The 22960-nt window shown below is 42.9% G+C and overlaps 1 protein-coding gene across 2 annotated transcripts in view; it reads left to right on the top strand.

Annotated features, from left to right (window-relative positions):
- The window catches only part of LOC147035907 (uncharacterized), a 176416-nt gene that overhangs the window by 93225 nt on the left and 60231 nt on the right, over positions 1-22960 (top strand). For both annotated transcript variants that reach the window (XM_085847993.1, XM_085847992.1), the window contains exons 6-8: positions 15590-15823; positions 17264-17419; positions 17765-17950. In XM_085847993.1, coding sequence (XP_085704119.1) covers positions 15590-15823; positions 17264-17419; positions 17765-17950 — 576 coding nt within the window. The remainder of the gene's footprint in view (positions 1-15589; positions 15824-17263; positions 17420-17764; positions 17951-22960) is intronic.

Genomic DNA, 22960 nt, shown 5'->3' with positions numbered 1-22960 from the left:
AAGATATCATATTTATTATGGAGTAGAAACACCCGTTTCCGACAGGAGCAGCCAGGGAGGGGATGGGTGGAGGGGTGGGTGTTTTGTATGTACATATCTCCATCGTCGAGTTATTTTTGTATCCAAAGTCCTTTTTGTCTTAATTATACATTTTCACACACACTTAGCCTATGATGCTTTACACTCGCCATGTTATTATCCTCATTATTATTTTTAACTCTGCCACCGAAAAAAGGAGGTAGGTTATGTTTTCACCCCTTTCTGTCTTTTTGTTTGTCTGATTGTCTGTTTTTCTATTTGTCCGTCTGTCTGTCGGTTTGTCTGTCTGTTTGTGTGCAGGATATCTCAAAAAGCTGTGCATGGATTTGGATGAAATTTGGTGGGCAGGTTTGGTGTGCGACAAGGAAGAACTGATTAGATTTTGGTGTAGATCTGGATGCGAATCTGGATCTGAAAATTTTTAAAGTGATTATTCACCATTGAGAGAAAGGGCTGAATCGATATATAGCATGATATCTCAAAAAGTTGTTGACGGGTTCGTACGAAAGTTGATGGACAGGTTGGGTGTGTGACAAGGACAAATTGATTCGATTTTGGTGACGATCCGAATCCGGATCTGGATATGAGAATTATATAATTTTTAAAGTGATTCTTCACCATTGAGAGATAGGGCCAAAAACGAAAGATGGCATGATATTTACCAAAACCACCGAAGGTGAAGGAGGTTGTTTTCACCCCTTTCTGTCTGTTTGTTACTTGCAAAATCGAAGATTTTTCCAAGTACGTATATTGGTTAGTCGATTTTGTTATTCTGTCTGTCTGTTTGTCTGTTGGTTTGTCTGTCTGTTTATCGCCTACAGGTCACAATTTTCAATCAATCTTCACGAAACTTCACCACATGGTAGAGTTTGTTTCAAGGAAGAGGCATATTGTTTTTGAGGTCAAAAGTTCGACATAGGCCAAAGGTCAACAACTTCGGTGAGATTTCTAAAATCCTCAATTTTCATACAATTGACTTGAAATTTGAAGAGGATTTATATTTCAGGTTACTGAATTCAACCAGCCAATTATTTTTGAGATCAGTATCGACTAAAACATAGGTCCAAGGTCAACAATGAAGGTGGTATTACTAAAATCGTCAATTTTCATCCGATTGACTTGAAATTTGAACAAGATTTGCGGATCAGTTCACTGATTTCAACCACCAATTATTTTGGCGGTCCACATAGGCCAAAAGGTCAACATAGGCCGATTTTTTTTAATTGTCAATTTTCATCTGATTCACTTGAAATTTGAAGAGGAGTTGCATATTTGGTCAATTAATTCAACCACCAATTATTTTTGAGGACAAATTTGTTTTTTTTGGATTTTGCATGTAGCTTTGCACGATGTCTTCTTGTCATTTGCAAAATAGAAGATTTTTCCAGTATATTGGTTTGTCCATTTTGTTATTCTGTGTGTCTGTCTGTGTGTCTGTCTGTGTGTCTGTTTATTGCCTACAGGTCACAATTTTAAACTGATCTTCATGAAACTTCACCATGTGGTAGAGTTTGTCAAAAGGAAGAAGTGTATTTTTTTGAGGTCAAAAGGTCAACATAGGCCAAAGGTCAACAACTTAGGTGGTATTTTTAAAATCCACAATTTTCATCTGATTCACTTGAAATTTGAAGAGTTGCACATTTGGTCATTGACTTCAACCACCAGTTATTTTTGAGGTCAAATGGTCAAAGGACAAAGTCGTTAGATTTTGGTGAAGATCCAGATCCAGATCCGACGACTGGAGTTTTGAAAGTGATTCTTCACCATTGAGAGATCAGGCCAAAAATGATATATTGCACAATATCTCAAAAAGCTGTGAACGGATTCGGACGGAACTTGGTGGACACGTTGGGTTTGTAACACAGAAGAATTGGTTCAATTTTGGTGAAGATCCGAATCTGGATTAGGATCTGATAATTTTTGAAGTGATTCTTCACCATTGAGAGATAGGGCTTCACGAATATCAAGCACAATATCTCAAAAAAGTTGTGGACGAATTCGGATGAAACTTGGTGGACACGGGTATGTGGCAAGGACGAATTTGGTGAAGATCTGAATCCGGATCTGGATACGAGAATTATTTAATTTGAATGTGATTCTTCACCATTGAGACGTATGGGCCAAAACGATATAGTCCTGTATAGCATGATATTTCAAAAATGTATTGGGCACGATATGTTATCATGGATCAGGCATGACGTGGTGGAGGTATGTGCTCCACCGAGTGCCCTTCTAGTTTTTTGGGGTTTTTTTGTATACAGTGTCGAGGCTCATTATGAGAGCACACAAACGCACACAACAAGGGGAGCAGGAGACAAGAGGGGTGGGAGAGGGAAGGAAAAACAGTGGGGAACAGAGACATGAGGAGATCAGTGGAAGGGAGAGGGATGGTGTGGGGTACACAGGGTAATCAAGATGGACACGACAGGGACTTTCAGGAAGGAAAGCAGGGAATTTGAAGGAGGTGGGTTTGGGGCGGATTAACGCGGGTAGAACAGATTCTGGTTTTGGATGGGGGGAGATAAGAGATGGTTGTGAATAGCTGTTTTGAAGACCTGCAGGGAAGAATAGGATTGACGAGAGTGAGGGAGTTTTTTTTCCAAAGGTGCGAAAAAAGAGGAATGAAAGAGTGAAGGTGAGCAGTGATTTTTGATTTTGATAGTTTTACCAGAAGGGGCTTGCAAGCGGGCCTTGTCCGCCCTGTGGAAATATGGGGTGGGGGGGGACATATCTCAAAGAGAGCAGGGGGTCGAGGCCGGAGAGGAGATCGTGGAAGACAGAAACACCACCGACCTGCCTCCTGTGACAGACCCAAAGATTCGGCCTCATCGTAGGAGATATCAATGATCCGAAATGCCTTGGTTTCCACAGCATGAAGCCAAGAAAGTTGAGAGGTGGGAGCACCAGCCCAGAGGGGAGATAAATACTCCATCAGGCTGTGGATGAAAGCTTTGTATGTGGTCAGGAGCTCAGGTGTGCCAAGGATGGACTTTGCACGAGGGAGGATTCCCAGTCGGAGACAGGCTTTGGCGGCCAGGTTGGAAATGTAGCTTTCCCAGGAAAGATCATGGCAGATAGTGAGACTCCGAAGTTTTAATTGAAGGACTTCTTCAACAGGATTGTTGAGAAACTAGATGGGGGTGGGGGGTCAAGATGGTCCTTTTGAAGAGACAAAGTGAGAGTGTGAGATTTGTTCGGATTGAAAGACATGTTCCACGTGTTGGACCAGTTTGTGATTTTACCAAGATCTGCAGAGAGTGAAGAGGCTGCTGCTTGCCGGTCTGAGGGATGACAGATGGTACGGCAGAGGGTGGAGTCATCAGCAAAGAGATAAAGAGGATTTTCCAGAGAGTTAGAGAAATCATTGATGAAAACCAGTAAAAGAACAGGGTCCAGAACACTGCCTTGAGGAACTCCAGCCTGGACAGGAAGAGGGGATGAGAGAACTCCATTAAGGGCTGCGACAGGAGAGGAAGTCTGCGAGCTATGAGTGGAGATGTCCTTGGATACCTTAGGTGGAGAGTTTGGTGAGTAGGTTAAGGTGCCAGACCATATCGAAGGAATGTGATGTGTCTAAGGAGATGGCTCGGATCTCCTGTCTGGCATTGAGTTCCTCCATCCATTGTTGAGAGAGCAGAAGCAGCATATCCAGGGTAGAGCGACCTGATCTGAAACCAAATTGATGATCAGAAATCAGGCCATTGGAGAAGAGGAAAGATTTGATGTCTAAAGCGATGATGGATTTCATAACCTTGCTGATGATTGGGAGAAGGCTGATTTTTTTGTTGTTGCAGGGATCTGTTTTTGCTCTTTTTTTTATGCAGGGTGGTAATGTTTGCTGATGGCAGAAGACCTTTAGCAAATAAGAGGGTGAATAGAAGTAGAAACTTTGTCTTTGTCAGTAGAAAGTCTTTCTTTGTCTTTGTCTTTCTTTGTAGAAACTTTGTCTTTCTCCACTTTGTCAGTAGAAAAGGACACAGAGTCCAGGGACAGTTGGGTATGACTGGCTAAGGTGGGTACAGAAAGCGATGGGTTTTGGACGCAAGATTTAGAAGCAAACACCGAGTTTAGCCATTCAGGCTATTCACGTGCGGTGTCAGCAGTGCGGCCATTTGAGGTAGTGGAGGGGATGGAGGGGAACATACACCAGAAACGGACTTAACTTGATGCCACCAGGATTTGGAGGAGGGAGACAGGTTTGAGAGTTCAGACTTGAGATTAGAAAGATGTTGTTTTCTGGCTTTCCTGAGGGCAGATACACACTTCTGAGCTTCTTTGAAGGAACCGAGATTGCCTTCAGTTTGGTTTCACCTTCCATGATGCAAAGGCAAGTTGTTTCAGGACAACTGCCTCGCCACAAGTTTCAGTGAACCATGGGCGGGAGGAAGGGGGGGGGGACAACTGAAGCTGAGATGGGATAAATCTTTGCACAAGAGAGAGCAAGTTTCTCCGAAAGAATTCCCAGGATGAGTTGATGTCAGAGTAAGTGGAGATGGGAGACCAGTCTCGAAGTTTGAGACCTTCTTGAAGTTCCTTCCAGTGAGCCTGAGTGAAATTCCAGATGGCACTGAGGTGGTTCTCTAATAACAGGCAGAGAGATATCCACTTTGACAAGCATTTGGTCAGATGAAGCGATTAGAGCGGAGGAAGAACAGCAGATACGGTTAGGGAAATTGGTCAAAATCAGATGCTGAAGAGATGGTGTACCATTGCTTGAGGTTGGGAAGTTGACAGATTGAGTCAGTCCCAATGAGTCACAGAAGTCTTTTCCTGAAGTGCCATGGCAGGTGAGAGGGGTTCCCACACCCAGCGAACTGGCATGATGACAGTTGAAGCCACCACATATGGGGATGAGAGAGTTGGGATGAGAGGATAGAAGTGGGTCCATGGTTGATGGTACAACACACATATAAACATGAGGTGGGAGTGGACAGGAAGCTGTAGCTCAAGGTATTCCTGGGGGTGTGGGGGAGAAAGGGCAGTGCATGATGAATGAGGAAGAGAGCCTTTGATGAAGAGAGCAACTCCACCGCCATGACGAGGTTCAGGTCTGTCATGCCGGAGGAGGAAGTAACCTGGGAGAGATACTTGGGAGTCAGAGACATTTTGAAGGGGGAAGTTTATGTTAAGCAGATTATGTCTGGTTTGTCAGTGGCAACCTGTCTGGAAAGATCTGTCAGGTTTGAACGAAGGCCCTGAATGTTTGAGGTCCACTCTGTTAATGAAGAGGGAGGGGAGGAGGCTTTGGGTGCAGTTGGGGGGGGGGTAGTACCAGCGATGAGGGGGGTAGGTAAGGAGAGTTATTGAAAGAGTGTGGGGGATTGCAGAAGAGCTTGGGAGAGGGCTGGATGAGGAGGAGAAAAGGCTTGGTGGTGATGGGTTGAGGAACAGTGGGTAGTAATATGAGAAGGGGCAGAGGGCAGTTGAAGATTGAAAGAGGTGGTGTGATGAGATGGAAGAGATAGGGAGGGGGAAGGAGGCACCTTTGTGGATGTGAGGGGGGTAACTTTGGGAAGGGGGTGTGATGGGGGAAAATTGGAGGGAGAGGGGGGAGTGGGGAGAGTTGATGGAGAAGTGAGAGGGGGGAGTTTTTGAGAAAGGTGAGAGGGAAGCTTGGAGGGGGAAGAGTGTGATGGTTGCTTTGCAAGGGAGGGTTGAGAGGGGAGCTTTGAGAGGAAGGGGAGACGATGAGAGCAGGCACGGCCAAGGTGCAGGAGAGCGATGGGAGAGGTGGGGAGACGAGAAGAATGAGACTTGGTGGAGAAGGGAGCACGGAGGTGGAGGTACAAGATTTGAGGGGTTGGGAAGAAGGGGAGGTGTGCTGAGAGGAAGGAAGGAGCACGTTTGTGTTGATTAGCGTACTGATTGAGAGAGTGAGATATCCTTAAGGTGTTACTTTTATTATTGACAAGATTATTAATATTATTATTTTTTAATCACACCAATATTATCATTATGCCATTATCATCGGATAGAATTGATTAATTTGTGGTGAAAATATATGTTACTTCTGGAAGGTGAGTGGACCAGCGACTCTTGGCCGATGCACCGCCTACCTGTAAATATACATGTCGACGTCCACTTTTTTCCAAATTTCCCTCAGGTGAATATTAGTCAATGCTAGTGATGGTTGGTTATGGGGCTCGTGATGCTTAGATCATTGCGGTTGAGCTAGCGGCCTACCTAGAGGCCTAGCAAGTCAAGACGGCTTGGGTCCGTTCATCTGTGGTGGATGCAAAAAGCATGGAATCCCTCAAGGACGTCGGATTTCCTACAAATTTCGTTCAGTTTCGTGTTAAATATCAGTTTAGCGATTGTTTAAAAAGGTAATCATACGTTGGACAGAATTGACTGAATAGGTTGTGGGTCTAATAATATGTACTTCTGGTAGGTGTGCCCCACGAACCGCGACGATAATCGATTTATACACCTTAACACGGAGGTTGTGCAAGGCAGAAAACCTCCTTTGGGAGGTTTGAGGACCATCTGTAATCACCAAGGGGGCAAATGAAATCGCTCCAACCTCAAGTCCCCCTGACAAGTTTGTTTGAGATTGGATAAGTAATGACCAAATGCATTATGGACAGACAGACAGACAGACCGACAGACATTAAATTGTCTATTTTAGTCTGATGACTCAGGATGTCTGAGTCAGTGTTGTGCTCAATATTGAGTCATCTCATCTGCTTTCGGTTCCTCATGGAGTCAGAAAACCGAAATTACTTTCTCGCACTGGATTGGGGAAGGGGGGCTGCATCTTGGAGCATGCACATGCAGACCCTCAGATAAGGAGACGGCTGTTCAATCTGCATTTAGATGATGGAAATGAAATATTGCCCTGTATTCTTATTTCGAAGAGCAGAAGGTTATTGCATGCCATTACATGTCAGGGAGTTTACATGTTAGTTCCGGGGAGCTTATGGGATGGCGCGTTGTCTGTCCGTCCATCCGTCTGTCCGTCCGTCCATCCACAAACATTTGAAACTTCTCAAACCACACACAAATTTTTTATGAAACTTGACCACAACCTTCATCACCTTTGATGTGTCAAAGTTTGTTTGCACCATGACAAAAAAAATCCATAGGTGTTTACTTTCTTCCCCGTTAAATATTTTGTGGGTCATCCACGCATACCAGTGGTTTCCCTGGTTTTGGTTTCCAGCCACCACCAGGTGAGCACCCATGGATATTACCCCGATTATTGTATTATTTTTGCCATGTCATAGTGAAGACACAACAGGAAAGGAGAACATCAGGTGTGCGGAAATCCGTCACAATGAGGCTCAGCTCGTTTTGTCAAACATGCACGTCTGTAGCGTTTCCTTCCACCGCACCTGACTGTAAACTCAGCCACAGCACACGAGTAAACACGCGCTATACGTCACATCCACCGTCGAGGTGAGCTTTGCATGGCCAGCATGGCCCGTACGCGGTGCACAAATCGAAATATTCCCTTTCCCTTTTCCATTTCATTTGTCACACTTTCGGACCAGGAATTTAAATTTGTTCTGTTTTGCTTTTGGAATGTCTTTCTCATGGGTATACTATTGCAGCAGAGCAGATAAACCAAATGCTTACCATAACACCTTCAATAGCACCATGCTACTTACCCTCGCCAGAGGAGAGGGAATTGTATTTGGGTCCATTTGTTTGTCTGTCTGTCTTTGTCCACACATTTCTCCGCAACCACTTGTCGGATTGACATGAAAATTTCACGATCAGAGGTGTACTCATGTACTCATGTGGAATGTTTTAATGATGAGTGTGACGTCATAGGTCATGTGATATGGCAGCCTTGTTGAAAAAAAAAAATGAAGGGAAAAAAATTGCTCCACCTGTGCAAACCTGGGAGGGGCAGAGCCAAGAGAGGGCAGCGGGTGCGATGCGGATAATCTTTTTTTTTTTTGCGAGACCAAAAATGAGGCGGTAGAATCGTTGACATTAAAATACCAACATCGAACCAAAAATGCAGTGAAAATGAACTTCTTAGTTCTGGCCAGCTGAGATGTTAGAAAACGATAACATTCCCAGCGATGCAGCATGAGCAACGTTTTTGGAGAAATGGCACGTGGGAACCAAACGGTTGCAGGAATATCAAGCCGAAACTCTGAGTTGTTTGACCTTATATGTTCGTGTTTGGGACCGGCTTGCCTGTGGCCCTGCTGCTGCACAGCACTGAGGATATGCCGTTGCCGTTTTCCTTCCCAAGCCACCATGTGAGTGAGCCGTCCAGGCGTGGGAACGTACCGTGGCAACCTGAGTGGAACCTTATGGTTTTGGAACGTTCTTCGGTGGTCTTTACATGACTCCATATTTTACATTTAAAATGAGGCACGGGGATGGCAAACGGTGACCCAAGGATTCATTAGTGATTCATGTTTAACTTTTACAATGAAACAGGGCTTCTTAAACAATTTACCACCACCAGGAAATGGCCCTTATGAGTTTCAACCAACTCCCTTCCTGTGTCTGAAGGTCCCATACTGGCACCACCATGTCCATTATTGTGTTTTTCTTTCTTTAGATGAAATTACAAAATAACCTGTGGATGTGTGAGATACAAGAAGGTATGTGATGAAGCGATGGGCTCTCATCGTGCTTTTCACACGTTGTTTCATTGACGGTCACGAGGCCACCATTGTTGAAATCCTTTATCTATGTATAATAGAGTGAAAGTATGATGTATGTATGTACTAGCGGGGTATGCTTACACATTGTAAGCAATAACGAACCATGCTTCTCCGTCGTCTCAGGTCGCTCACCTTCATTGTTTTTTATCATTAATTTATTTTTTCATTTATGGATTCTTTCTGATGATTCTGTGATTTTTCCCAGTATAACAGCTTCGATGTCCATCGGCCCACAAAATATCAATTTTCCACTTCATCTGGAAGGTAGCGATCTTTAATATGAGTCAGTGAGTCGGTCAGTCAGTGGTTAGAAAGAGCTTTATTTATTAGATGTATGTGTGATGTATGTATGTATGTATGTGTATATATTTATGTATGTGTATTGTATGTATGTATGTGTATATGTATACTGTATATGTATGTATGTGTCTTGTATAGTATGTATGATGTATGTGTGATGTATGTGTATGGTATGTATATATGTATGTGTACTGTATAGTATGTATGTATGTAATGTGTATGTAATGTGTATGTAATGTATGTGCATAGTATATATGTATGTATGTTTGATGTATGTGTATAGTATGTATGTATATAAGTATGTATGTGTGATGTATGTGTATAGTATGTATGTATATAAATATGTATGTGTGATGTATGTGTATAGTATGTATGTATATAAATATGTATGTGTGATGTATGTGTATAGTATGTATGTATATAAGTATGTATGTGTATAGTATGTATGTATGTATGATGTATATGGATAGTATATATGTATGTATGTAATGTATGTGTATAGTATGTATGTATATATATATATATGTTTGTATGTATGTATGTAATGTATGTGTATAGTGTGTATATATATATATGTATGTATGTAATGTATGTATTTATGTGTGATGTATGTGTATATATGTATGTGTATATATGTTTGTATGTGTGATGTATGTGTATTGTATGTGTATAGTATGTATGTATGTGTGTAGTCTGTAATGTATGTGTATAGTGTGTAATGTATGTGTATAGTATGTATGTATGTAATGTATGTGTATAGTATGTATGTAATTTATGTGTATAGTATGTAATGTATGTGTATAGTATGTATGTAATGTATGTGTATAGTATGTATGTTATGTATGTTTTTAGTATATGTATGTTATGTATGTTTTTAGTATGTAATGTATGTGTATAGTATATATGTATGTATGTAATGTATGTGTATAGTATATATGTATGTATGTAATGTATGTGTATAGTATATATGTATGTATGTAATGTATGTGTATAGTATATATGTATGTATGTAATGTATGTGTATAGTATATATGTATGTATGTAATGTATGTGTATAGTATATATGTATGTATGTGTGATGTATGTGTATAGTATGTATGTAGGTATGTATGTATATTTTTACGGCTCTGCGAACTGTCACTCCCCAGTAATAGCACCCAACATGCAGCGGTTCCCAAGATAGTTATTTCATTCTTACTTGTTCCAGATCACGTCCTTCCCTTGGGTCTAATGGGTTACAAAGGGAATATGCATTGTGATGGATCAGTTTGGGTTTTCCCCACTTTCTCCCCATTTTTCTTTCTTTTAATTTAAACCACAATCAAGGGCACGCACCACGACTACCAATAAGTGAGGCACTGCGCACGCCACTTCATGAGCATATTGCTGCCAAAACCCCATTCAAATCTCATGCCAGAACTCAACCGCCATACCACTTTCATCCACCACTGTAACCTCGCTGCGACATAAATAATCTCTGATAAAGTCATCCATGAAATTTTATCGCTGACTTGACTTTATAAAACATCGTACAAGACTCAGATTATATCGCTCGCTCGCATTCCAAATGCTCGCTCACCCGATTCACCATTATTCAACCACGCTGCCTCAACCATAGTTTAACCACCACAATACTACAATTACCTCCACATGACAAGACTAACAACCATCATCTCGCTTTGCTCGTGCGCCATCCACTTCAGCCATTGCTCTTCCACTCAAAAATCACTCTTCCACTGTGGCGCCATTCCAAACAGTCTTCAACTACAACACCACACGAATCGCCATCTCAACCACTCACCTGTTATTGATGAAAGCAACCACTATCACAGCTGCTTGGAGTGCCACTTCACCCACTTTCAGAGCACCATGACCAACCAAGCTCGCCGTCGTTTAACGCAAGTTTGCGCGAACATTTCTGTAGTTCCTCCCTGTCGGCGGCAACCATCGTGCTGCTCGGGGAACCATCCACGACCCTCCAGGACGCTTGCGCTACCAGCAGGGAGTGATGCATGCTGCCCCCACATTAAGTCGGGAGGTCGGCCCCATGGCCTGCCTCGAAGATGAATGAAGCCATTTCCGGTTCAATGACTTCACGAGGAGGGTGACGGCAGGATGCAGGAGAACTCTGGGCCAATGGGCACGGTGCACTCGGAACACGAGACGAAGATATGCATTGCTGTGCGGCACGGTCACACCTGCCGGGGATGCTGGGCTCTGCCTCGCTTGGCATGTATAACATCGTGTTATATGTTTTTTAGGTTATTTTGGGTGGAGGTTTTGTTGATGTTATTTCCAGTGGACTTCCTGGTGGTGGGTTCGAGGTGGAGCGCCACGGGATGAAGTTGAGCGGCACAGGACGAGGTGGAAGAATAACCCGGCCGCACAGCGACACCTCTCTATCCCAGTCGCCTTTCCCCAGTGCAGGAAAACATTGGGCGAGCACAGAGGTCGACGAACGCCTCCAAATTTCTCTTTTGTTTCTTACTTATTTACCCTTCCACGGAATGATCCTGATGGTGCCTGTTATGTTAGTTTAAGTAAGATTGCTTGTTATACGTAACGCAGGTTAAATCAATTTTTGGGAGCAATTGAGGCAGCGGTCTGTTGCCTATACACTGCCCAAATAAAGGAATGCGTCAGAAGTATGTGTTGCACACTTCGAACAGGATTGCCCGCAAAGTGGGGGGGGGGTTATTGTGCTGTGGTATTAATAATCATAAGTCTGGAGACGGTGATGGTTCACGAGCAATGTACACGGTTCGCCTTTTTTATTTTTTGACCTTCGAGGGGACGCCACGGGCAAACTGGCGGGAATCGGGAAAAACGTAAATGATGAAAGTTGTCGTACTTGAAGAGCATTACTTGCATACCAACGTTCATTCGAAATGACCACTATATTCGTTATGGGTGTGTGTCTGTCTGTCTGTCTGTCTGTCCCGAGCATAGCTCCGTGGGTTTTGATCCGATCCTGATAAAATTTGGGTGGGAGGTTTATATCATGATCTCATTGTGTTTTCCTGAGAATGGGCGGAGCCACCTCCTAAAAACATGTGTTTTTAGGGGGTAGCCGATTTCAAGTTACATCTTCTCTGAGGGGGGTTTTGTCGAATCTGGCAGGGGTTTCAGTATTTGGGTAGCCCAATAGCACCTGCATAGCTCCACGGAGCTTGATTTTTCATTTTCGTCCCAAGGTCAAGGTCACAAGGTCATGAACTTAGAAAATGTAAAAAAAATCAATAAATTGGGCATCGAGCTCCTCGGGTTTTCAACTGTTTCGAATGAAAGTTGGTATGCAAGTAGTGCCCTTCGAGTATGACAACTTTCATCATTTACGTTTTTCCCGATTCCCGCCAGTTTGCCCGTGGCGTCCCCTCGAAGGTCAAAAAATAAAAAAGGCGAACCGTGTACATTGCTCGTGAACCATCGCCGTCTCCAGACTTGTCCTTTTCTATTCTATAAATGTGCCAACAATTACATCTGCTGTCCTGTTCTTTGGCTTTTCTTTCCCCAAGCATTTCCTTTGGGGGAACGAATGTTCTATTTATGACCAATATTGCAGGTAGCTGCTCGCTTCACTTTGACCAACCTCCATTGGCTTTGCACGTTCACTCACCGAATGTGAACGTTTTCCTGATTTTCACATTCCTTGGATTCACTCGATGTGATTATTACATTTTGCTTGAGCACATCTTGCCTGTTCATGTCCTTCTCACGAAAGTACGAGGATGTTGCGATAATCGCTGATGGACGTACGACGATGAAAAATCCATGGGATATCAACATTTATGTTCTTTTCCATCACCATTTTGGCAGAAAACACAATTTTTTTGCAAAAGAGAAAAAAAACTTGTGTTTCAATAGGTTAACGGAAAATTTGAACCATGTCCCTTTAAACCCAATAAGCACATGTTTCGAGGCACAAGTCGAGCCATCTCGCCATGTGCTGGGCACATATTGTAATGGATTTGTAACATCTCCTCACTCTGTTACTGCTGGCTGCGATGGTGAACGTTGTCAGTCAGCATGATGTGAACAGAGAATCTGAATGGGAGTGAGCACTGGTTCGAAAATGAAGGAATCCTTCCCTGAGGGAGGAAATTCTTGTGACGTGAGTGGGAGTGCATGGAGAATCGGGGAGAACGAGATGGGGGGGGATGGAGGGACGATAACTGCCCAAGAACGAGAAAAAGAAACTGCGTGGGAACGTCCCCAACGGCCGCCTCCACGGGCCACAAGGTGCTTCCTGGAGTTGCAGTCGGAGGTTTTGGCTTCATCCATTGCCAGCTGCACTTCCTTGGCTCACAGGATGGGCCTGTGCATGTTGTAGAGTATGAGGATGGGCCTGTGTATGTTGTAGAGTATGAGGATGGGCCTGTGTATGTTGTAGAGTATGAGGATGGGCCTGTGCATGTTGTAGAGTGAGGATGGGCCTGTGTATGTTGTAGAGTATGAGGATGGGTCTGTGCATGCTGTAGAGTATGAGGATGGATGGGCCTGTGTATGTTGTCGAGTGAGGATGGGCCTGTGCATGTTGTGGAGTATGAGGATGGATGGGTCTGTGCATGCTGTAGAGTACAAACCTTTCGGTATATCAAGAGTCGTGTAGATATTGCATGCAATAACAATGCACATATAACTAAATAATGGTTCCTTTCCTAGAAACCTCACTGCAGGAGGAGGCCATTAGGGCCCATGAAGTCTGCACAATGATTGCCAACCTCTGGTTATTTCTCTGTGCTCTATCCTTTTAAATGCTAAGCATCAAGCAAGTAAGCAGCACGTACCATTTTAAAAGTGGAATGACTCGGCCAGGTTCGAACGGCTGACTTCCCCGACTCAGAGCGGACACTCTAACCATTACACCATTGAGTGTGGTAAATGAGGTGAACTGCATCAGAAAGTACATCTTTATTACATATGATTACATATGATTACACATGATAACATGTTATTGCACATGATCATACATGATCATACATGATTACACATGATCACACATCACACACGATCACACATTACACATGGTTACACATGACGCACATGATCACATATGATGACACGTGATTACACATGATTACACATGATCACCAACATCACACATGACCGCACACATTACACATGGTTACACATGACGCACATGATCACATATGATGACACGTGATTACACGTGATCACAAACTTCACACATGATCACACATGATCACAAACTTTACACATTTGTCGATGACTGTTCGACAATAAGCCATTATCGGATGAAAGGTAACACTTTGTTGGGATTGACCGATAAGTCTGATGTTTTTGTGAAACTCTAATTATGTAGTTTTCTTGATGATTGTTCAACAATAATCCATATTCAGAAACATATCCTGGTGTACAATATTTGTGATCATGTCATTGATTGAAGAGGTAAAAACAATGTAATTATTGTTCTGTTTGATAAACACCTGACCGAGTTTGAGTTCATAAAGTTTCCTTTTATTTTGTTTTGTGTGAATCTGTTTGGTTTGATTTTATGAAGTTTAATTGAGCTTGTTATCTGCGTTCCAGCCAAAGAAAACTGTTCCAGTGTATCTCACCATCACCTCCATCACCTCCATCACCACACAACACCTGAACCTCTCCTCCTCATCCCCCATCTGTCCACACCTGTACCTCTCTTCACCACCACCTCCATCACCACACAACACCTGAACCTCTCCTCCTCATCCCCCATCTGTCCACACCTGTACCTCTCTTCACCACCACCTCCATTACCACCCAACACCTGTCCCTCTCCTCCTCATCCGCTATCCATCCATACCTGTACCTCTCCTCACCATCACCTCCATTACCACCCAACACCTGTACCTCTCCTGCTCATCACCCCATCCATCCACACCTGGATGGATGGGGTGGTTTCAAATCCTGGGTTTTCTGGGTTCAATAATCCAGTTGCTGGATAGCTTTACAATGTATATCAAGTTAGTTTATCTATTTGCACGAACTTGCTTTTACTGTTTTGTTATTTCTCAATGAAGCTTGACAAGATGAGCAATTGCGAGCAAACTCACATTTGAGCAGTCTCGTCTGAGTTTGATTCCAGATGCGATTATAAATTGTCGGCCTGGTGTTTTGCAGTTGGCGCCGTCTATCGTATACGACGTCCAACGAGGTGACATGCCTTCTCGCATTGATTGGCGGTGGACGTCAAAGATCCCATGGTGTTTATCAATTAAGAGTGGGCGAGTTAATGCCGTACCCTGAACAAATTCCAAATTCCTGTCCTAACCAGCTCCAGTCTCATTTCAGGCCTGGCCAGCTAATTTGTGAAAGCTTGAACAACAACAACAACAACAACAACAACAACAACAACAACAGATGCCCTGCCCAATGAGCTACTGTCCTTAACTTAATGGGACATGAAATGATTGAGTACAAGAGAGTTCATTTTTAATTACTGTGGATGATTTGATATAGTTTATCTTTTTTATTACTGTGATATAGCTGATTCACTTTTCTCACCGTTGAACTGCGAGACAAGCTATTGTTATGCTGAATACTGGTGGTAGATGCTGGAAAGCACACCATTGAAAAGTGATCTCAGTCTTGCTGTCCCCTTCCATGCACGTGGTCCACAGGCCAGTTCTGTACCAAAGACGTCGATGAATGTGTTCTGCAACCCAATTCTTGCCTCAATGGTGGAACTTGCCACAACTCCCCGGGCAGCTACGCGTGTGTCTGTGTCAACGGCTGGACCGGTCCTGACTGCAGCCAAAATATCGACGACTGTGCTACGGCCACGTGCTATAACGGTGCCACGTGCCATGATCGTGTCGCCGCGTTCTACTGCGAGTGCCCTGTGGGAAAGACTGGTAGGTCGTGTTCGTGCAAACCCTTTTACATTTACACAAGAGCTTAGTTTGAACATGAAACGCACACCTGATAGCGAAGCACGTCATGTAGGTGTTGACAGAACATCTACATCTCGTATGTCTTTTCCTCAACTGATATTAACTTTGTGTTGTAACGTTTAAGGCCTTGCACTTTCATTCCCGATTGCTTGTTTCAGCGAGATCGACCTGTGTTTAACATAAGCTTCGAAAACTGCGAAAGGAGCGGAGTATTAGTTCCAGATCCTACGTCATGCCTTGGCTTTCCTCAATGCAGCCCTTCATTCCCTCAATGCTTGATGCGTTGAGCATCGTTGATGCAATTTTCACCTTGCACTTCCCTAAGCCCCGACTGGTGGTAAAGTCATACATTTCCGGGTCGATGTGGTTCCTTATCCTCACCATGACCGAGGAAGAACTCTGGGAAAACCACAGCAGCTGCAGCTGTGTGTTTCCGCAGTGTAAGGAGAACATGCACTTGGACACGGATTGAAGTATTTGAACAGAGCGTGGGCGCAGCTGGCTCAACGTTCACCGTGCCATGGATGCGTAACGGCCGACCATTCTTGGATTAGTTTGGACATACATGTGGATATTTTTTTTTTTTTACTTTTTATGATGAGTGAAACGAACAGCAGGGAACTTGGTTTCGGGTAACCCTAACAGCTCGTTTTTGCCTTCCTTCAATCGACGTGTCCTCTGCTGATACAGAAAATTGAAGCCGCCACTTAGGAATGGGAACCGAATCCGACGTGGCACTGGAATTCCATTGTGCTGGTGACCGTTCTCGTGGATAAAATGCCAAAGATTTCATTGGAGACTCTTGAACGCTGCTTGCAGCAGCAAGCTGCTGTGGGTCAGTGGCCTGGCTTTCATCCAGGATAAGCAAGCTTTCCGTTCCCAGGCGCCATCGCCTGACTTTATGGCGCACCGACGCAACGAGACACGGAACGGCACCGTCCCCTAACTTTAGGGCCCACCGATGCTGCGAGTTGCATAACTTTTGTGGATATGTAGCAGCCTGAGAGCTGCCTATGATTAATCCCTGTATTGCTCCAGTGATTTGATTTACTTATTTATTGCCAGCCTCACGGCGTCGCGAGCCTTGGAGAGCCAAACACAGAAAGCCAAACCTGTTTTGTCACTGTTGGTTGTAAGAAGTGAAATATCACAGGGAAGTGTTCACAAACGGTACCTGGGTAACGGCGCAATTAATGCCGAGTAATTCTTCTGGCGTCTATTCAAAGACATTGTACACATCAAGTGTCCTTTTGAGCTGCATATTAAGAGATGATTTTACACTGGTAATCAGCAACATTTAGCAGTTGCACTTGCACTCGCATCGCTTCACCAACCGGAGTGTGCATTGGAGGAAACTTTACTGAGCACACGCTGAGTTTGCCTGAAATGCATGCCTGACAGGTATCCTCTGCCACCTGGACAACACCTGCATTAGCAACCCTTGCCACAGCGACGCCATGTGCGACACCAACCCCATCAGCGGCCATGCCATCTGCACTTGCCCTGTGGGATATACTGGTGGAGCTTGCGACGTCGACATCGATGAGTGCACCATGGGTACGGTGGTATCGGGTGGGAATCGGGCCCTGCACCGCAAGCAGAGCCATGTCTCAGAAAAGATGCAAAACAGCGCACGTAACATACTTACTATGTGTTTGAATTGCTGTCAGATTTGTGCTTGTTTAATAAATTGTCAATGTATCCTGTATATTACGTACGCCCAATTACACACGGATGAGCACATTATTAAATTATTTCATTTCGTGAAAAAATTTTTTTTTTTAAGGAAAGTTGTGTCACTGTCCTAATAACGTGCAGTTGGTAGAGAAAAGTAATCGGTTAGTTTTGCAGGTCTTGATGAGGCCCACTCAATAATGCCTGCGGTCCCTCATCTCCCGGCAGGTGGCTCTCCGTGTGAGCACGGCGGACGTTGCATCAACACCATGGGCTCGTTCCGCTGCAAGTGTCTTAAGGGCTACAGCGGACCACGCTGTGAGATTGACAACAACGAATGTCAGTCATCTCCCTGCCGCAACGACGCCACCTGCCTTGACCAAATCGGCAACTTCCTGTGCATATGTATGCCCGGTAAGCGATTCTGCTGCAGCTGAACACGTGACATAGAAGGGAACGATGTCACAGGTGTATGTAAATCCAGGCACGTTTCTTCCCACTCCTCCTCCTGTGAAACTCTCCTCCTCCTCCTCCTCCCACGGTGCCTCCTGTGAAACCCCTCCATCCGGATGGAAAGTTACTCAAATTGAATTGGAGCTCAAAATACAAACGTCTGTATCCAAATTTAAACGAGATGAACTGAGTCGAAGGTCTCTCAACAGCTGAGAGCAGAGGTGTGTGGTGGATGTTCTGGTCTGTTAAAAAGCCAGAAATTTTTTTCAGCCTTTACAATCCCTGGTTTGTATTTAACTCAATGAATAATGATAAAAATAATACATGCGTACATACACACACACATACACACACATACACACACACACACACACACACACACACACACACACACACACACACACACACACACACACACACACACACACACACACACACACACACACACACACACACACACACACACGTACACATGTGGATGTACGTATGCTTGATCCATCATTGTTAGGCTTCCAGTACTGTGTTGTGTTGAGCTGTATCAAAATGTTGTAATTGGCCTTTGTTGAAATAGCATTCGAGTCTGAGCCAAGGCTTCCCCTTCGCCAGATCAAATCAGTAATCTGCTTCTGTGTTGCACGTTCTTCCGCTGGCCGAGTAAACATGCGAGCGAGTGTACGTGCCAGCAGCGCCACATAGATTACCAATGCAATCTGAAAATGTCCAGAGGAAGAGCCACGACGTGACGAGACAATCAGACGCGACTTGTCATTCGTTCACTCATACCAAACGCTGTGCTCGACCACTTCTCTGCAATTAATCCTTCAATTGATGTTTAAAAAGGAAACCATAATTTTACATTCGCCCATGCGTATAAATAAATATAAAGAATCTCTGTATTGTTATCAGAGGGACGTTAAATAAACATTTTGTGGAATTGTATCGTGTTCTTTCTGTAAAAAAATGAACTTGCCACAATGTAAACATGTGACCCCTTGTCATGATTTACATGTAAACGCGTAACCCATCATGATTTACATGTAAACACGTGACCCCTTGTAATGGTTTACATTTAAACACATGACCCCTTGTAATGGTTTACATGTAAACACATGACCCCTTGTAATAGTTTACATGTAAACACATGACCCCTTGTAATGGTTTACATGTAAACACGTGACCCCTTGTAATGGTTTACATTTAAACACATGACCCCTTGTAATGGTTTACATGTAAACACGTGACCCCTTGTAATGGTTTACATTTAAACACATGACCCCTTGTAATGGTTTACATTTAAACACATGACCCCTTGTAATGGTTTACATTTAAACACATGACCCCTTGTAATGGTTTACATGTAAACACGTGACCCCTTGTAATGGTTTACATGTAAACACGTGACCCCTTGTAATGGTTTACATGTAAACACGTGACCCCTTGTAATGGTTTACATGTAAACACGTGACCCCTTGTAATGGTTTACATGTAAACACGTGACCCGTTGTAATGGTTTACATGTAAACACGTGACCCCTTGTAATGGTTTACATGTAAACACGTGACCCCTTGTAATGGTTTACATGTAAACAAGTGATCCCTTGTAATGGTTTACATGTAAATACGTGACCCCTTGTAATGGTTTACATGTAAACAAGTGACCCCTTTTAATGATTTACATTTAAACACCTGACCCCTTGTAATGATTTACGTGTAAACACGTGACCCCTTGTAATTATTTACATGTAAACACGTGACCCCTTGTAATGATTTACATGTAAACAAGTGATCCCTTGTAATGTTTTACATGTAAACAAGTGATCCCTTGTCATGATTTACATGTAAACAAGTGATCCCTTGTAATGATTTACATGTAAACACGTGACCCCTTGTAATTATTTACATGTAAACACGTGACCCCTTGTCGTGAATAACCTGAAAACACGTGACCCCTTGTCGTGATTTACATGTAAACACGTGACCCCTTGTCATGATTTACATGTAAACTCGTGACCCCTTGTCATGATTTACATGTAAACACGTGACCCTTGTAATGATTTACATGTAAACACGTGACCCCTTGTAATGATTTACATGTAAACACGTGACCCCTTGTAATGATTTACATGTAAACAAGTGACCCTTGTAGTGATTTACATGTAAACACGTGACCCCTTGTAATGGTTTACATGTAAATACGTGACCCCTTGTAATGGTTTACATGTAAACAAGTGATCCCTTGTCATGATTTACATGTAAACACGTGACCCCTTGTAATGTTTTACATGTAAACAAGTGATCCCTTGTAATGATTCACATGTAAACACGTGACCCCTTGTAATTATTTACATGTAAACACGTGACCCCTTGTCGTGAATAACCTGAAAACACGTGACCCCTTGTCGTGATTTACATGTAAACACGTGACCCCTTGTCATGATTTACATGTAAACTCGTGACCCCTTGTCATGATTTACATGTAAACACGTGACCCTTGTAATGATTTACATGTAAACACGTGACCCCTTGTAATGATTTACATGTAAACACGTGACCCCTTGTAATGATTCACATGTAAACACGTGACTCCTTGTAATGATTTACATGTAAACAAGTGACCCTTGTAGTGATTTACATGTAAACACGTGACCCCTTGTAATGGTTTACATGTAAATACGTGACCCCTTGTAATGGTTTACATGTAAACAAGTGATCCCTTGTCATGATTTACATGTAAACACGTGACCCCTTGTAATGATTCACATGTAAACACGTGACCCCTTGTAATGATTCACATGTAAACACGTGACTCCTTGTAATGATTTACATGTAAACACGTGACCCCTTGTAGTGATTTACATGTAAACACGTGACCCCTTGTTATGGTTTACATTTAAACAAGTGACCCCTTGTAGTGATTTACATGTAAACACGTGACCCCTTGTAATGGTTTACATGTAAATACGTGACCCCTTGTAATGGTTTACATGTAAACAAGTGACCCCTTTTAATGATTTACATTTAAACACCTGACCCCTTGTAATGATTTACGTGTAAACACGTGACCGCTTGTAATTATTTACATGTAAACACGTGACCCCTTGTAATGATTTACATGTAAACACGTGACCCCTTGTCGTGAATAACCTGAAAACACGTGACCCCTTGTCGTGATTTACATGTAAACACGTGACCCTTGTAATGATTTACATGTAAACACGTGACCCCTTGTAATGATTTACATGTAAACACGTGACCCCTTGTAATGATTCACATGTAAACACGTGACTCCTTGTAATGATTTACATGTAAACAAGTGACCCTTGTAGTGATTTACATGTAAACACGTGACCCCTTGTAATGGTTTACATGTAAATACGTGACCCCTTGTAATGGTTTACATGTAAACAAGTGATCCCTTGTCATGATTTACATGTAAACACGTGACCCCTTGTAATGTTTTACATGTAAACAAGTGATCCCTTGTAATGATTCACATGTAAACACGTGACCCCTTGTAATGATTCACATGTAAACACGTGACTCCTTGTAATGATTTACATGTAAACACGTGACTCCTTGTAATGATTTACATGTAAACACGTGACCCCTTGTAGTGATTTACATGTAAACACGTGACCCCTTGTTATGGTTTACATTTAAACAAGTGACCCCTTGTAGTGATTTACATGTAAACACGTGACCCCTTGTAATGGTTTACATGTAAATACGTGACCCCTTGTAATGGTTTACATGTAAACAAGTGACCCCTTTTAATGATTTACATTTAAACACCTGACCCCTTGTAATGATTTACGTGTAAACACGTGACCCCTTGTAATTATTTACATGTAAACACGTGACCCCTTGTAATGATTTACATGTAAACAAGTGATCCCTTGTAATGTTTTACATGTAAACAAGTGATCCCTTGTCATGATTTACATGTAAACAAGTGATCCCTTGTAATGATTTACATGTAAACACGTGACCCCTTGTAATTATTTACATGTAAACACGTGACCCCTTGTCGTGAATAACCTGAAAACACGTGACCCCTTGTCGTGATTTACATGTAAACACGTGACCCCTTGTCATGATTTACATGTAAACACGTGACCCCTTGTCATGATTTACATGTAAACACGTGACCCTTGTAATGATTTACATGTAAACACGTGACCCCTTGTAATGATTTACATGTAAACACGTGACCCCTTGTAATGATTCACATGTAAACACGTGACCCCTTGTCGTGAATAACCTGAAAACACGTGACCCCTTGTCGTGATTTACATGTAAACACGTGACCCCTTGTCATGATTTACATGTAAACACGTGACCCTTGTCATGATTTACATGTAAACACGTGACCCTTGTAATGATTTACATGTAAACACGTGACCCCTTGTAATGATTTACATGTAAACACGTGACCCCTTGTAATGATTCACATGTAAACACGTGACTCCTTGTAATGATTTACATGTAAACAAGTGACCCTTGTAGTGATGTACATGTAAACACGTGACCCCTTGTAATGGTTTACATGTAAATACGTGACCCCTTGTAATGGTTTACATGTAAACAAGTGATCCCTTGTCATGATTTACATGTAAACACGTGACCCCTTGTAATGTTTTACATGTAAACAAGTGATCCCTTGTAATGATTCACATGTAAACACGTGACCCCTTGTAATGATTCACATGTAAACACGTGACTCCTTGTAATGATTTACATGTAAACACGTGACCCCTTGTAGTGATTTACATGTAAACACGTGACCCCTTGTTATGGTTTACATTTAAACAAGTGACCCCTTGTAGTGATTTACATGTAAACACGTGACCCCTTGTAATGGTTTACATGTAAATACGTGACCCCTTGTAATGGTTTACATGTAAACAAGTCATCCCTTGTAATGATTTACATGTAAACATGTGACCCCTTGTAATGATTTACATGTAAACAC

This window comes from Eptatretus burgeri, chromosome 1 (assembly GCF_056783735.1).
Source record: "Eptatretus burgeri isolate ZD-2024b chromosome 1, Ebu_testis_v1, whole genome shotgun sequence".
NCBI lineage: Eukaryota > Metazoa > Chordata > Myxini > Myxiniformes > Myxinidae > Eptatretus > Eptatretus burgeri.
This window is presented reverse-complemented; position numbering and strand designations above follow the sequence as displayed.